The sequence below is a fragment of the Colletotrichum lupini genome, chromosome 7 (genome assembly GCF_023278565.1).
Source record: "Colletotrichum lupini chromosome 7, complete sequence".
NCBI lineage: Eukaryota > Fungi > Ascomycota > Sordariomycetes > Glomerellales > Glomerellaceae > Colletotrichum > Colletotrichum lupini.
Window position 1 is genome coordinate 3,132,716 of NC_064680.1, and position 16,670 is coordinate 3,149,385.

The 16,670-nt window shown below is 54.0% G+C and overlaps 5 protein-coding genes across 5 annotated transcripts; 1 reads left to right on the forward strand and 4 right to left on the reverse strand.

The window, feature by feature from the left end:
* Window positions 1-857: 857 nt before the first annotated feature.
* CLUP02_13973 (uncharacterized protein) lies at window positions 858-1,789 on the reverse strand (the record flags this gene model as incomplete). The annotated part of the gene is made up of 2 exons (XM_049292908.1): window positions 858-1,121; window positions 1,193-1,789. The coding sequence occupies 2 exons, from the start codon at window positions 1,787-1,789 to the stop codon at window positions 858-860; spliced, it is 861 nt and encodes a 286-aa protein (XP_049150054.1).
* An 810-nt stretch (window positions 1,790-2,599) lies between these two features.
* On the reverse strand, window positions 2,600-3,467 carry CLUP02_13974 (chromo domain-containing protein; the record flags this gene model as incomplete). Its single annotated transcript, XM_049292909.1, has 3 exons — window positions 2,600-2,694; window positions 2,892-3,337; window positions 3,391-3,467. 3 exons carry the CDS (start codon window positions 3,465-3,467, stop codon window positions 2,600-2,602), a joined length of 618 nt encoding a protein of 205 aa, XP_049150055.1.
* A 1,086-nt stretch (window positions 3,468-4,553) lies between these two features.
* On the reverse strand, window positions 4,554-6,402 carry CLUP02_13975 (guanine nucleotide exchange factor synembryn; the record flags this gene model as incomplete). Its single annotated transcript, XM_049292910.1, has 4 exons — window positions 4,554-5,897; window positions 5,947-6,023; window positions 6,083-6,157; window positions 6,213-6,402. The coding sequence occupies 4 exons, from the start codon at window positions 6,400-6,402 to the stop codon at window positions 4,554-4,556; spliced, it is 1,686 nt and encodes a 561-aa protein (XP_049150056.1).
* Window positions 6,403-7,690: 1,288 nt separating this feature from the next.
* Window positions 7,691-13,045, forward strand: CLUP02_13976 (uncharacterized protein; the record flags this gene model as incomplete). The annotated part of the gene is made up of 1 exon (XM_049292911.1): window positions 7,691-13,045. The coding sequence occupies one exon, from the start codon at window positions 7,691-7,693 to the stop codon at window positions 13,043-13,045; it is 5,355 nt and encodes a 1,784-aa protein (XP_049150057.1).
* Window positions 13,046-13,976: 931 nt separating this feature from the next.
* CLUP02_13977 (aldose 1-epimerase) lies at window positions 13,977-15,779 on the reverse strand (the record flags this gene model as incomplete). Its single annotated transcript, XM_049292912.1, has 4 exons — window positions 13,977-14,360; window positions 14,447-15,218; window positions 15,307-15,455; window positions 15,633-15,779. The coding sequence occupies 4 exons, from the start codon at window positions 15,777-15,779 to the stop codon at window positions 13,977-13,979; spliced, it is 1,452 nt and encodes a 483-aa protein (XP_049150058.1).
* Window positions 15,780-16,670: the final 891 nt, after the last annotated feature.

Here is a 16,670-nt window from a genome sequence, read left to right on the forward strand (position 1 = left end):
TACCTAGTTTTGCCAACGTCTTTTGCGGTTTTGTTTCTCTTTATTTTGGGCGGGCGCGAGAAAAGATAGATGGAGGGCGGGGATTGTGTGGTGATGGCGATGGTGGGCGGCCGAGGGGGAGAAGAAGAACCCTGACTACAGGGGGGAAGGCGACACCATTAATACCATACGATCTCGTACATCACCGAAGGCCTCGTAATACACATTCCGTCGATCCCATATATCGTTTGACACACTTCGTGACACATCTGCCCGTGAACAGCCTCATGAAGCGCCTCAACCAAGGAAGTTCGGTAACGTTAACAAGCCAGGTCAACAGCTGCGGCGCAACGAGCGATGAGATACAGCCTCTGGATCGTAACATCGATTAATCTTCGGTGGACCTGTAGGCTGTAGTATGTAAAGCGGCGCTCTGGCATACCAGACACCACCTGCACAGGCAAGGGGCTCTTGTTTGATAGAAAGGCCGAGGCTCCGGGTCCTTGCTTAGGTTGGAACACAAACCTTGGACGCAGCTCTCTCTCTCTCATCACGGAAGTTCCGAGGGTACCCGGTCTACTGGAGTTGATAATGCTTCGGGCTGGCTACACCAAGTCGAACAACATTGACGATACCTTGCTTAGTCCAGCCGATTGAGCAAGGCTGTGGCAACCTCACGTGTCGAGTACATGCAAACGGCACAGAGCCCTCTGGAACCCGAGGTTAAGAACGTCAATAAAGAGGCTGTTCACGAAGGGTACGCAAGTGGAACAAGTTCTTAAATGTGCTCACTGTATTATAGAAGCAACAATATGGTATCTAAACGCTCTAGCCGCCTTCAAAGGGGAAAGCCTACCCCTTTCGAGAGAACCACGCACTCAACCGCGACGTCGGGTGCTGGGACCCTTCTTGGCGGGCGTCGAAGTAGCCGACGAGGAACCGGTGGAAGGGGCAGCAGGGATGGGAACTTTCTGCTTGCCCTTGGCCTTCTTGGAGGGCGCGTTCCAATAGTACGCCATCTGGGACGCGAGGACGGCGTTGAGGAGGAAGCCGGCAATGAAGTTGTACAGGATGAGCTTGTCGTCGACCTCCTGGAGTGTGGTGAAAATGCGGGAGAGGGAGCCGGCGAGGTAGTTGAAGACCTGTTGATTACACGTATTAGCACCTGAATCCTTCGAGGCTTCCCACACGGGGCGAGGAGCAATCGACTTACAGCGAATGCACTAAGCTGCCCGGTGCCGCCCTCGGACCAAATCGCCAGGATCTGGGGAACCTTGCTAGCGACGCTCAACACGCCCGCGCCAGCCTGCAGGTATCCCAACGTCTGCATGTCGACCAAGCTCCCGGCAAACAGCGTTCCCAGTGCAACGGCCAACGCCGTCACAAACACGGCAGCCAGGCTCGCGCGGCCTGTATAGTTGAGCACCAAGACGGTGATGATGACATTTTGACCCATGATGAGCGCCGTCTCGCCGTAGGTGCTAAAGGGGAACTGGTTGCGGTAGTTGTAGGCCAGCGAGACGAGGTAGGAGGCCGTCTCGAGGAGGTACGACAGCACCGAGATGCACTCGCCCGACTGCGACGAGGTGAGCTTGCGGATCTGCGGCAGCTTGACAATGCTCGAGACGCCGACGATGCCGAGGCCGATGCCCTTGGATAGGCCGAGCTTGATGCAGTCTACATCCTCAACGTTGATGTCCAGCAAGAGTGACTTGTAGCAGTGCTCGCCGATGATGGAGACGCCGAGGTCGCGGATCGGGGCCGGGAGGTTATGGGTGACAGGCTGGAGGGCGGAGCGGACGGCGTCCATGATTGCGGCTGGGGTGTCTGACGACGGGGAACACGGGACAAGCTTGTACTTGGTATTGGCTCAATCTATGCGTCGGCCGTCTTCGGATGTCGTGTCGTCAGGCTATATGGCAGAAGTTGCGACAAATTCACTGGGGAGGGCAGAGCAGTGAAGTGAAGAAAAAAAAAAAAGTCAGCAGATGTTGAGAGCCACCCGGCGGACACGTTGAAGGAAGGGTTGAGGTCACTGTGAACCCTGAGATGGAGGTAAGGGGGCAGTGAATTAAACCAGTCGGGGAATTTCAAGTGGAGAGCTTAGCTGCAGGAGCTGACCAATCTCAGGCCTGTGAAATCCTAGCTACACCACCCCACGTCATCCCTGCGCAGCACTGTCCGTCCGTCAAAGTCCCATTGAATCGCGAGTGAGCAGTTCCCAACTCGCCGTATGAACCAACTTGGGATACAATCGTCGGATTTTCGTTGGAAATTCCTCTGCATACCTTGTCGAAAGCTTCCTCTAAGCCGATGTCGTTTCCACTCAACGCCTAGAAACCATGAAACCCAAATGAACTCGAGATACCGATAAGTATCAGTAACGCCAGCAACAACCCGCCTATCTTGATGACGACAGAAAGCTGTTCACTTCTTTCTCTTCTCCTTCTTTTGAGAAGCATTGAAGCTCTTGATGAGAGCAGCGCACTTGCTTAAGTTTCCCTTTGGCTCCCATGTATTCTGGTTCGAGCCGTATCCCTTCCACTTCACCATGTACATCTGCACCTTGGTCTTGGGGTCAACGCGTGCGCCAACGATCCTCTCAACGACGTAGAACTCCTCAGAATAAGTAGGAGAACTCGAGGTGCCTTTTACAGGGCTCTTCCTCGTAGCCTTCTTGGGGCGAGCGACGCCTCGGCCGTATGTCGTCACGGCCTGTCAGGGTGTCAATCTTAATGCGGTCTTGAAGTTAGGCGTGAGGGTACTGCTACCTTTTTCTCAGTAACTGCCTTCTCTACGGTAGAAGCACGAGTAGACCGACGAAGAGCAGTGGCTAACGTATCAGATAGGTTAGAACGGGTAAAAGTAGGCGAAGACGACCAGAACGCAAGTGAATCCACTTTTAGACTTACCTTTGGTGATTGGTCCAGCGGGAATCGGGTTACCAGTAGGTTTCTTGGACTTGATCGAGACAGCGTTGGTAGTCTTTCTGGGACGACCGCGCTTCTTAGGAGCTTGCACCGGCGGAGGGGAACCATCATCTCTCTCAGTATCACTAGGACCGTGATCGTCGGGACCGTCTTCCTCATCAGAGTCGGAAGCATATAGAGGAAGTCCTTTCTTCGTAGCAGGCGCGGCTCTGTTCTCGATCGAGGCTCGGACACTCTGAGCAGACCCATTCAGAGGCTTTTGGCCTTCAAGCAACTTACGTCTCTTGCTAGCTTTGCTGGTGGCGGGTTGACTAGACTGGCGCTTTCTGCTGGCCGACTTCTCGGAGGCACCAACAGGCTCGACCAAGTCGGACTCGATCTTCGGGATCAGGTCATCTTCGTCCTGATTCTCGGCGCCGTTCGCTTTGCTGTATAGACCTTGGCGTTAGTGAGGGAAACAACGGGGGGGCCGAAAACTCACGCTGCAGCCGAGGAGGCGGCAAGCTCGTTCTGGGTCATTGCAACCTCTCGGCCCTTGAAGACCAGTGGCACCGACATCGTAAATGGGGATGGTCGTGACGAGATTCTTGAGTTGGATACCTTGTCTAGACAGAAGGTGAAATATAGCGAAGCTGCCCGGAAGGATCAGAGTGAGAAATCCGTGCACCTTCGTCTATCTTGAGTTAGATAGCTTGGGTAGTGATGGAAGGAGGAAGAAGCTCCTATCCACCCAGTCTACTCAAGTTGGAAGCAGGGCGAGGTTGCCGAGTCGGAAAACCATTACCCAAGGAAAGAGCCTCAACGACCTGACTGAGCCGAGGAAGGTCCGAGGGGGGGCAATCCAGAAAAGGAAGGCAGTTGCTTGGGAAAAAGATCCTCTCGGGCGAGTTTGATGGAAGGTGGACGCATACCTACATCTCTTTCTTTCCCTCACACCAGGCCTGGGGTTCTAAGTTAATGTAAAGTAAGTCCGTCCAGTGAGCTGACCAGTTGAGCCACCTGGTAAGTGCTCGAGTTGGAATTTAAATCAGTAAATTGGATAATTCAAGCCAAAAGCTAACTAGCCACGGCGAACGGGCATATCGGTAGTACCCCAGCCTCGAGACAATTCCACTCGTACCTACAATTGATTATTACCTCAATACCGTGCTTCAAAGGACCAGGATGCCAACAATGCACCGGAACCGTCCAGTCTTGGTCAGGTGTTTATTACTAGAAGGTACCTTGCCTACGGGAGCGAGATGCAAGGGCGAACAAGAAGTCTGGGGTGGGAACAAAGAAACCATCTTAAGGGATCTTCGTGAAAATATACTGAGCACGAGCAACTGTTCACTACTCACTGTCGTCTGACTAACGGGCGAAAGCAACTGAGATGTGCTCACCTCTCTCTCCACGCAGGTCTGGAAAATCGGGATCAAGTACAGCTCGCGCCTTTGCTTCTGAACTTTAATTCTACTAGGGGCGACCTTAACTTGACATGGCCAGACCTGCTGGGGCGGAAAACGGTCTGGGAAAGCCTCAGGTAGGGTTGGATGGGAGTCACATCAGAAGGTAGAAATAAAGCCAGCCGGACCTTTGCTCATATCAATCCATCGCGGAATCAAGACCACCAAAAGTTGTTTCAAGCTAAGGTACCTTGAATGACTACGCCAATGCCTGATGCACGTATGCTATTCTTTGACAAGTTAAGCCTGTCCCTATGCTATGCTTCATCTTAATCGTCGAGCTCTTCCACTCGCTTATCTCCAAAATCATGAAGTTGTCCTGACCTCGCCGCCTGCTCCACGGGGTTCTGAATATCAACGACGCCTGTCTTCTTGAGCCTAATGATCTGTCAGCATGTGTCCGAGTCATGGGGCAAGTGCCATCTTGCCTTTCAAACAGGACGTATAGTCTCTCTGCCTCTCTCTCTTTTTCTTCTTCTGTCATCTCCGGAAGTTCAACGTGTTTTTCCTTGTCAATGAACTGTCCCGTAATGGGATTGACAGGCCGCTGCTCCTCGCCCGTGCTGAACGCTTCAGCAGCACTGGCAGGAATGGGAATGTTTTTCTGGAACAGGAAGCCTGATGCAAAGCCGTAACCAACGTTCTCAACAAACTTTGAAGCATCCTGGTCTGATATGTCGAAGAGAAGATAGGAGATGGCCTCCCGAAGGTGGGGGGTCAGGGGGTTGGTAGAGTTGCGCAATAAGCGTGATGTCAATGAAGTACCGCGGCCAAGAACCTCCTTTCTATCCTGCTCAGTAGGAAGAAGCTTCTTCCTAATAGACGTCTTGGCAGCGTCAGGAGCGCCATCGTGCACACGCCGCAAGACACCTATCAGCGGCGTTACCAGCTGCTCCAGTTCATTATCGGGATATGCCTTCAGAGCCGCGTCCAGTATCTCAATAAAGCGATCCGCTACCTTTGCAGGTTCACTCTTCGGATAAAGAGCCCCCTGGACATCTTTGTCCTCTAACTTGAGATCCAGCAAAGCGTTGACAAGGGTATTGAATGGCGGGTCGAGCGGTTTGTTGGAGGGAATATCATGCTTCCAAAGTAGTGCAACGATGTGTGGAATGGCGCCTGTAAATGCCGCCACTTCGGAGGGGCAAAAATGCGAGACGTTGAAAAGTAGCTTCAAGGTCTCGTTGAGCGCCATGTCTTCCATGGGATCGGCTGATACATGGGTCTGGGAACTTCCCAGGCGCTTTTGGTGCTTGGAAAGATTCTCAATCACGATATCGGCCAACCTGTGTTTCTGAATCAGAGCAAGAAGATCGATTTTGGTTCCGTAGGTGGTGAGGAACAAGACCCTGGAGACAAGGAATTCATCGTCGAAGCTGTCATTCTTCAATCTCCTGCAAGCTTGGTCCTCGTAGCCAAGGTCAACAAATGTTTGGCGAGCCTGAGGATTCAATAGCATCGTGTTGGCCAAAACTCTCAAAGCTGCCCTTGCCGTAGAGTTTGACGGGCTTACGAAGGCATGTCTTGTGAGCATCTCGATACCCTGTAGTCTATTAGCATCAACAGCACTCGTAGGAGGCAGATGGGATGACCTCTGGTGTAAAGATAGGATCAGCGTTGGTAGGGTCCCGCCCATAGATCTTTAGCTCTTCAAGAGCAGCATCACGCTCTAAGATGCAATTTTAGCTGGATGACTGAGAGAAGTATTGCATCGTAGATCAAACTTACGATGAGGGAGCAGAGTGGGTTTTTTCAGGTCGTCTTCCAACTTCTTCATAAGAGCAGTGACAGCCTCAAGTTTTGCTGAAGAATTGTCAGCGAGACAACTTCATGGGCCTGGTCTGGTCGGGCAACCTACCAGGGCCGGCCAGGTTGGCCTGCATGGCGAGGGGCTGTGACATGGTACGGCGGGCGGCGCTGTGCTTGTAGTCGGGATCGGCAACGGAGCGGAGCTTGGGCGAGCCCGGCCGAGCAAAGCTAGGGGCACTTGATTTGCGGCAGACCCTACGTTCCTTGACGCTCAGCATTCTCTTCAATTTGGATGCCATGATGGGCAGCACACTTCAGAAAGGAATGTGAGATGCAAAGACAAGATTGGATTACCTTTTGGGGATCACAAGATGGAAGATGATCACTTCCTGCAGTGGCGAGAAAAGGATATGCGGTTCAACGGATGTGATTGTGGCACTCGATCTCGAATTCAAGTGGCTTGATGTCTGACCGACCTCGACGATTTCGGCCTACCTTAGGTTCGGTAGTGCATCCACCAAAAATAGCTGAATCTGTCCAGCTGCGATTCGTGTAGGTGATGTAAGTTTGCCAACACCCAGTCGACCTTGTTCAATGTGCAAAGTAGAAGATATTGTTGATTTGTTGGTGTTGTCGTTTGTTAAAGTGAAGATGTGGCTGTAGTGGAATGTCGAGGTATCTGGCTGAGAAAGGGGAATGAGCCAGATGGAAGACTGACCGTGAGACACCAGCAATCCTTCCTTCCGTTCCTCCACCGTCGTTACACAAGAAGAGGGGCACTCGGTGGCCCGCCAGGCAGTTGGCAGTTGACGCGAGCGAGCAGACCGTGCACTTACGCAGTACGGGGTGAGCAAGCCACACCTGTGGCAGGAGTGCCTGTCTGACCTTACGTTAGTAAGCATCATGCTCAAAGCTGTGGGGCACTTTCCGTGTTGCTATGGTGCGGAACGCTTCCATTTGGAGGGCACGGGGAAACTACGATGGATGCGAATTTGGAGACTGCGGTGGATGCCATTCATTCCACTGCCCCACTCTTCGACGGTCGGCGGCCCAACCCCCGGGCAACCAGGCAGCGCCAACGACGGGGGTACACGACATGCACGGGCCACTTGTTTAAGTGGTTTTCGCGCTCAACTCGCGTTTTTACGTGAAATCGTGGACGTGTTTAAGCATCCTCAAGCGCTAGCCAATTAACCAACCCGCTCCACCCTTATATCGAGAAGAGAAGGTCGTGCTGAGGTGCAAAAAGTCGTGTACTTGCGCGAACTGGCTACGGATACCTGACCAGACAACCCCGGCCCCGTGTCCCAAGTCACACTCCGTAGTCGTCCGTACACGGCTTCGCTCCTTCGACCGTCTCCATACCTCACTCTCGTTTCCGCCGGAAAGCCCACCTCCTCCCGTCACTCTCTTCCATTTGCATAGTGAGCGAGATTTGTATATTGCCTTTGGTTTTACGCATACGCATCGTCATTTCCTTCGTTTTCCCTGCCTGGAGTCCGACGCACTTATGCGCCAGTCGACATACAGCAGAGCTTGCCCGAGTCTGGTAATCCCTTCCCACTCGACGGGAACCTCTTCGCAACCATGGGATCTGTTGAGGTTGTCTCGAGCCGACTAGAGTCGTTACCCCCTCGCCCACCGACACCACCTCGCGAGACCAGCCTGGCTGCCGATGCCACCACTTCGAAGCATCTCCTCGTCCTCCCTCCTTCCTCAGACCCTCGATCAAGTCTCCAGACTCCACCGAGCGTATACTCACCACTTTCCGGAGCTGACTCCACAAACCCGAGCGGACGAAGAGCAAGGAAACGTGTGGGCTTTTCTGCCCAGGCGCAATACAACGAAGCACCAAACTACCCAGGTCTAGCTATTGCCAAATCCCGATCATCGCCCCTATCGGCGTCGTCCTCGACTCAGCCCAAACCTGTCAAGGGCATCCTCAAACAAACCTCTTCGCCGAGTCCCCTGAGTTCAAGTCTCAAGCCAGACAGCTTGACGACATCAGCAAACATATCAGACATGTTGGAGTCAACGGTGAAGCAGCTCGCCGGAGCAGACAGGGACTCGAAGCGGGATGCCTACACAACACTGGTTATGACGCTGAAGACGTCCAACAACCTCCCGGACCGAATCGCCCTTCAGTCTAAGATGAGCCTCTTCGTGCAGTTCATCCAACGAGACATCACCTCCAAGAATGCCACCAACGGAGGACCAGATGCGCCTCTTGTCAACAACGCTATTTCTCTTCTCGCTACTTTTTTGCATTTCCCCGCCATTGCCTCGACGATACCCAGCGATTTCGGCATTTTCTTTATAGATCACTGCATTCGATCCTTTGAAGATCCTGCAACACCGAAAGATGTGGCTCGGCATCTAATGCAAGCTGTCGCTACGCAAGACTTCTCCGCAAAGGTCTTGACCTCGGATCGCATCCGCCGCCTCATGAATGCCCTCCGCAACATCGAAGACAACCTAAAGGGAAAGAGCATTGTGATGTCTCGAATTCTCATCTATAAACGCTTGGTTCAACAGTCACGCCAGTTGATGGTCCTTCACTCCGATTGGCTGAACGACCTTTTCACGGACATGCTGAGCAGGGTCAAAGAGCTGCGATCTGCTGCGATATCTCTTGGTCTGGAAGCGGTCTACATATTCGGGAAAGAAAAGTCACTGTCTCGGAAGGTGATGGAGCTCTTTGATACATCCATTGAAGAGATGAAGTTCGCAGAGTATTACCACCAGCAACTAAAAACCATGGCAAAGGACAAGGACGACAGGCAACTGACGGCTTCAGTCCCCAAGATCTGGAGCGTCATCATTGGTTTACTGCGCTGTCCTCTTGACAAATGGCAATTCTTCAACCAATGGCTGCAGCTCATTCAGATGGGCTTCAACAATAGCGATCACCCCCAGACTAAGCAGGAGGCGAATTTTGCATGGAATCGTTTCGTCTGGTCTATGCATACCGAAGGCCAGTCTTTCGTCAAGCTTCTCCCCATACTCTACCAGCCACTAGGCAGCCAGTTGAAGTCAAAGTACACGAACAAACACACACGAGAGGTCGTTTTTGGCAGTGTGTGCAACCTCCTTTACTACGCCTTCAAGCCGGGAACGAACAGTGCTCTTCTCGACACCTACTGGGACATTTGTGTCAAGCCCTTGATAGAGCCACCCAAAGCGCAAGCAAGGAACCCCGACGCTGTTGATGAGCATATGCGGCAGATAACACTAATTCTCACCGGTCTTTTTGACTCGACAACACCTCGGATTTGGAGGGAGGAGCGTATTAGAGAGACAGCTCTTGCCCGGCCGAACGAGCTGCCAGCTATCGATCCCAAGTGGCTCCGACGCAACGCTGCTCGTGTTTTCCAGACTATGGAACCTATCATGGATAGACACTTTCTCGAGCTCTCAGACAAGAACAGCCAAATCCATCGCTTGTGGCGCACTTTGGTGGGGGCCATTGTATCGGCCACCTCCAAAGAGATCAAAGTTTCTGTCGACACCGCGGCATTCATTTCCCAAGTGTGCGGTCTTTTGCTCAAGCATTGGGAGACTGGCTTGACGGAGATTGAAGATCCTACTCCTGAGATGGCGACCAAGTTCCTGGACAGCGCTCGTGAGCTCATCATAGTCGCTGTAGAGGCCCTGGGTCTTCGGCCTTTCACCGAGAAGATGATCTCTCTTAGTCGTCTTCATACCTTCACACCTGTGTCAACGCCGTCCCATAAGCCGGCGAAGAACGCTGGTGACGCCCGGACTCCGCTACAGCATTTGATCGGCTTGGTCTCTCGGCTTCCCCCGGGTGTCCCCGATGGGGAGGAGTACGTCGAGTTCTTCAAGACGTTCTTTGCACCTTTCTTAGTCCAGAAGTCAGCAAACTCTCGCTTGGAGCTGGCACAGGAGATGCTGTCGGCCACTCCAATCTGGTCGCCGCCGGTTAATCAACTTCCCTATGCACCATGGGTCTTCGCCGCGGAGTGCCTATCGGCGACCTTCAGCTCACCCCAAAACAGCACTCCAACAACTAGCTCAATAGTTGAGCCGTCACTCGGTCACGAATACCGCACCGTGGTGCGTTTCCTGGAACGAGGATGGAAAGAGACTTCCAATCTACCCTGGGAACCCTGGTGTTCGCTCTTCGCGAAGTTGTCGGCCCGGTCTTACCAGGAGACTGGCGAAGCTGGCCGCGCTTTAGGCACTATCGAGCCGCTTGCCAAAGTCGTCCGGGAGTCTATCCCTGCCGACCATGCCTCGCCGCTGTCGACAAAGACGCTTCTTGCAACAACTGAGCTTCTCTCCGTTGCTAGCCACCCATTGGACAGACAGGCATTGGAAGCTGCTCGACGCAGGCTATGGGGTACAGCAGTTGCGGGACCTAGGTCATCCTCTTTCGATCCGTTTGATAACTTTTACAAACTGGTCAACGAGGTGATGGAACGACTCTACGAGGCCGGCGAGCGTGGAGATCTGGACGAACTTGCCACTCAGCTTCTCAGGGCGAGCGGTTCCTTCCTTTCTCGCTGCAACCCGGAGCTTGTTTGCAGAACTGTATCGAACTTGGAGAGTGGGCTTGCCGTGTGGATCCGGGACTCGCAGGGCATTTTGAATGCCCGACAGAGCCCTGCTGCATCTGAAGCTGTGAGTCTTACTACTAACAGGGAAATCTACTTTACTGACCAACAGCAGGTTAAGCTTCTCTGGGAGACCGTTTCCAAGATCATTTTGCCTAGCGGCAAGCCAGAAGAAGTGCAGCTCGAAACATTCGAGGAACTCATCTGCGCTGCCTTTGAAAGCAAACACCGCCATATTCTTAACTCTGTCGCAGAGGCGTGGAATCGGATTTACGAGAATGCGGAACAAATCCAGTACCCTGAACATCTCAAGGCCGTCTTACTGGGCATTCAACCGGTTGTGACCCTCGTTCTTCCAGGCTTGGAGATCGCCAGTGTGGCGTCTACGGACCAGAATCGCTCGTTCGTCGAATCGCAGGACGACATTGAGATGCTCACCGTATCCTCCACACGCTCATCTCGAAAGAGAGCTCAGAAGCCGGCCACGTCCAACCAATCATCGCCTCTCAGCTCTGTCAAGCTGTCGCTCTCTGCGAAGAAGCAGCTGGACAACACTACACCTATGAAGGGTCGTGAAAGGTCCCGGCGTAGCGCTGCAGCCAAGGTGCGGTTGAGACATGACGACTCTCAGATTCAGTTCGCGCCCATTGAGAAGTCTCCTTTGAACCCGGCAGTCAACGCCGAGCCTCAAGTTCTCACCGAACGCCAGAAAGAAATCAGGGAGAGGCAGAAGGATGCCGCGGCCCTTTACCCAGAAATGCGGTCAAGCCCTCAACAGCAACAACCACAGGTCATTGAGAAGTCGACCGCCCCTAAGATGGTTGTCGAGACCCCTAAGGATGTGACACCTAAGCGCAACGCTAGGTACGAGGAGTTTGTCAGCTCGACCCCGACACCTCGCCGAGGTCAGACGATGGCCATGGCAGACAATGATCAGGAGATGACGGATCCTCCTTCTTCACCTCTGGAGCCCCGACCTTTCCCTCTGCTGCCTCAGATCAAGTCACGCTCTAGCAGTCGCAGCGAGCTAGAGAACTGGCAGTTTAGTTCCTCTCCTGTGTCTGGCTCTCCATCTCCCGATGCCGCCGTCATGACCGATGAGCCTACAGATCTCAACTTGGCCGACAGCGCAACCTCCCAACGTGTTCCCCGAGCAGGTAGCCCGGATCTATCAGCAGTAGATGACTCGTTTCAGATAGTCCCCTCAAGTGCCGTGGAGGAGCCGGAGCTCCCACCGCCTGCCTTCGAGACCGCAAAGGAGACGCTGCAGCCCGATCAATCTCAGCATGATATTGCGGAATCGTCCGCAGAAACTCTTCCTGACCCTGCGCCATCAACCCCCAAGAACAACCGAGTGACTGGCGTAGAGGAGCCCAGATCTGGCCAGGAAGTCTTTGTCGACGCGCCCTCAAGCCCGCAACCCACAGTACTTACCAGGTCCGCCTCGCGCGCAGCTGCCATCAAGGACCGCTCCTTTGAGATGAGTGACGGAGACGAAAACAGCATGTTGAGGCTTGTCGTCGAGCTCGACCGTAGGCGGTGCGAACTCCCGATCAACGATTACCCTGCCATTTCTCCTCCAAAATCTAATAAGGATCCCAGGAGCGACAAGAAAGAAAAGACTCCTGTGCTTGACTGCATCACAGTCCGAGGTGAAGATGACGAAGAGGAGGACAACGAAGAAGAGGAGGAAGACAAGCCAGCAGAGCTTGCTCTTTCACAGGTCCAGACAAGAGCCCATAAGAGCAAGTCCCATTCGCCCGCACGACCCTCAACTCCTGTAACTCGGTCAGCCGCTTCATCCCCGGACAAGTCAGCTAGGAAGCGGAAGAGGGGCGGTGCTTCCAACGTCGATACCCGCCACAAGAAGAGGAAGTCTACTGGCCCCTCAGAAATTGTCGAGTCGTCCCAGATCACCATGTCTCCGGTGCTCGGGGAAGAAACCCCCCGTCGTCGTCGCAGCCAACGCATCAATGTCAACGACAGCCCTTCGAAACGCTCCGTGGATCTGGATGCCGAAGTCAACTCTCAACTGGTTAATGAGCAAGAGGAGGCGGACTTCCGGGCGAGCCAATCATTCGAGGAGCCGGAGCTGGAGCAGACAACAACCATGGCACACGAGACGGCAGAAGACTCCATGGACGTTGATCTCGCCGATGTCACCACTGTCGCTGAAGTAACGCCAGTCCCCGAAGCTCCTGTCGAAGAAGCTGCCAAGGATGTCAGCATGATTGACAATCTGAGCGTCGTTCTCGCCGGTCTTCGCTCCGCAACACTGTCACGGGAGGAGGTGTACAAGATGGAGGACATGCTCATGGACATCAAGAGAGAGCTCTTCGCCGCCGAGGCTCGTGGGCGAGCTTGACCAGAGTTCTATTATCACTACCGACGCGAAATGCAAACATCCGAACACGACCCGCTACCACTTGTCATCATTTCCCTTTTGTTTCTTGCTTACTGGCCTCGCGAGGACACTGTCAATATGCCTCCGCCACGCCATATATACATGTACATTCACGACGACGATGGGTGTGTCAGCAACACCCGCCATGCATTGTTGGCGTAGATCTTTGGTTTTATGAGTTGAAGACGAAGAAAGCAGAAGAAGGAAAGGAAAAAAAAAACATTACTTGGTTTTGGGTTTTGTTTCCTCGTTAACTTATTCTTGTATGGAAACTGGGTATAAGGGAAAATTCATGGCATGAAACTGGATTGAAGTTGGGGAGGAGGGGCAAGGGAACGAGGAGGGGAGGGAAGGGGGGGACATACCATCCTCGACTTTATCACGTATCAGATTGTCGCAAATGCATCTGGGGGTTCACCGCCGCCCAGGATAATGAAAAGAGACGAAAAGGAGAGCAAAAAGAGATAATGATGAGCTGTCATAGCATACTGGGTATCCTTTGCACGTGTGATCAAGGGTTGTATGTGTAAGAGCGTGTGTGTGTTTTTTTTGCCGCATCAAGCGCATCAAGCGTGATGTATTCAAAAGGGGTAGTTTCCGGGCCTGCTTTCCCTTAACGCGCGCGCCTGCTGGTTCATGATAACTTTCGGCCTTCACTGCTTCCACGTCTGGCCGTCTAAATATCCCTTCTAAGCTCAGAATTCTTCCTTTGGTTAGGTTTGTCCCGAGATTCTTTTTTCCAGTTATTGCCTCGACCCCTCCCCGCCGCCTCTCTTTCTCGTTCCCTTTGGCACCCCACCTAGTCGACGTGACTTGGACCCTCTCTCCCTCTCTCTCTTTCTCACAGCTTTCCCCTCTCCATCACCCCGCCCCGCCCCTTCATCCCCTGGCATCAGTTCGAGCTCGCCGTAATGACCTGGGCGCCCTCGAAGGCGTCGCCGGGCTCGAGCTTCTGCCACTCCTTGACGGCGCCGGGCTCCACGCACAGCATGTTCTTGTAGCCGTCCTTGGGGGCGAAGTCGGCGATGCCTTGCGCCTTGTCGACCCAGGGGTTCCAGACGACGACGTTGTCGAGGTTGTCGCGGACGACGGAGAACACGGGCTTGCCGCTCTCGAGGACGGTGACAGGGGTCCGGGGGCCGCCGGTGGGGGTGTAGATGCGGTCCGTCTCTTGGGTGATGGTGACGTCGCCGGATTGGGACTTTGAGGCGCCGTTGTCGACTTTGTCGGTGTAGGCGGCGCCGTCGAGGCCTTGCACTGAGATCTTTGTGATGTCCTGTTTGGTTTGGGCAAGGTGCTGTTAGTTTATGGACTTTGGGGGGATAGAAGCTTGGTATAGAGGAAGGGAGGGGTGGGACGTACGTTGACGCGCAGGTAGGTGTGCATCAGGACCTGGCAGTCAAAGGCCTCCTCGCCCTCGTTCGTGATGACCAACGACGTCGACAGGGTCTCGCGGTCGAGCGACACGCTGTAGATGGCGCCGAACTTGTACCCCCACTTGGCCTGGGTGTCGGCGTCGAGGTTGGCCGAGGACAGGCCAAAGTCGAGCTTGACGGAGGACTCTGAGCCGGCGGACCCCTCGCTGGTGGATTTCCCGAGGAACTCCCAGCGCGAGCTGCGCGCGAAGCCGTGCTGGCTCAGCTTGGCGGTGGGCGGGTGGGCGTCGGAGGGGGGGCCGAAGACGGGGAAGACGAGGGGGATGCCGCCGCGGACGGGCTTGGAGCCGTCGAGGACGGTGGACCCGGAGAGCCAGAGGCGGTCTGCGCCGGCGGCGGATTTCCACGAGAGGACGGTGGCGCCGTGGAGGAGGACCTCGACGGACTCGCCGGTGGGGAGGGTGGCGGAGACGCGGGTGTTGTTGTGGGTGATGTCGACGGTGGCCTGGGGCGGGAGGCCGGGCGTGGTGGCCAGGGCGGTGGGCTTGTTGGGCCGGTCGACCATGTTTGCTGCTGCTGTGTCGCGGAAGGTATGGAGGTTGAAGGTGGGCTGGGTGATTGGGAAGATGTAGAGAGGCAGGCGAGTCGTTGCTGTGTGTATGGGACGATGCTTCTTCTTCTGAGATACGTTCGCGCGGGGTAGGATTTCGAGGCGTTTGTTGGAATGAAGATTATGGGAGATGCGGGGGGCGGCTACTCTTGAGCAACGGGGTTGATGTGAGAGTTGTAGATATGCAAGAGGTTCTATCCGAGATGGGAGGAGAAGAGGTTGTGATCGGGAGGAACAGTCTGGGCGTTGGTGGAAAGTTGGGTACAATGCAACAAGCAACAATCGGATACAATGGCAACGGGTGGATGCCGGCTGCCAGTGACAAGGTCCCAGCAGATTCAGAAAAAGTCGTGTGTAAGCAGATGTCAACGGGGGGTCTGTGTCTCTAGGTAATGTTAGTCAGGCACGGAAAAGTACCTTACGATGCTTACATAGGTAGGTCGGTAACATACCTTAGCTAGCAGTCTTAGGTAGCGGAAGAGGAGGGGGAGGGGGAAGATCGGTCAGCTTGCTGCGTTGGATGTCTGCGTTGTCTAAGGTACCTTAGGTCTGAGGGGGGAACTTGTGAGAGAGGGAGGAGGGGGGGCAACCCGGAGCTGGGTGAGGGGGAGGGGGAGGGGCAGCCCTGGCTAGCGTGTTGTAAGGGGGGAAAAGGTGCCCTGTGCTGGAGGGGACCTGGGAGTAAGGCAATTGTTGCCCATTCCCTCATGCCTGCCCCACTTGTCATCCGTCCCCCCCCCCCCCCCAGGAGCTCTTCCCTCTCTTTTACCTTAGGTAAGGTACTTCGTACTACTTCACTGCTTCTGCTGGCATGAAGGATGAAGGTGTTCTTGCGAAGGAAAAAGCTGCAACCAGTCACAAACGAGAGATCTCCCCAAGCTGCGGCATCTCTGGAGCTCCCTTCTGCTTGTGAATCCGAGCAAGGGGTCAAATTCGCCCCTTTTCTTCTCTTTCTTTCACTCATTCTTCACTCTTGAGCTCATAGTCGCGAGGCCACCACACCCCCATCTTGTCCCGCCTGTCATTCTGAAACGAGCTTCATCCTCAACCAAGCTCCCCTCGACCACCCCCCCTGTTTTGCCAAAGCCTCGGCAAACAACGACAAAACGAATATCTGCACACTTTCTGTATGAGTTATAGAGGTCGTGAAAGAGGCAGCACACTCGGTTTGTAGCCGAACCTGTCTCTCGCAATGATCCGTGAAGCGTGAATTTCAATCATGTTCAGCCCAGCCCGCTGCTTACGATCTACCTCTTCTAGGCCAACCCATATTGACTATCGGGCACCTCGCCTCAATAGAAAAGACCTACTTTTGAGAGAATAACACAAGATGCAATCCTGTATGTCCTCGATAACAAGATAACTGGAGACAAAAGGTTCTTCTCGGCCGAAACGCGTCAGGGGCCCCAGAGAAACTTGCACGAAGCAAAAAGTGGATGATCGAAGCTGCCGTTTGGTTGTTGTGGAGATGAAGAAGGAGGTAAGGGTATCACCGTATCAAGGATTCCCAACCGAAAGGGGCCCCGATGAATTGGGCTTCTAAGCTTTGGCTGCATATTGCCTTGCTGACCGACCAGCCGAGAATGCTAGGTTATCTCGC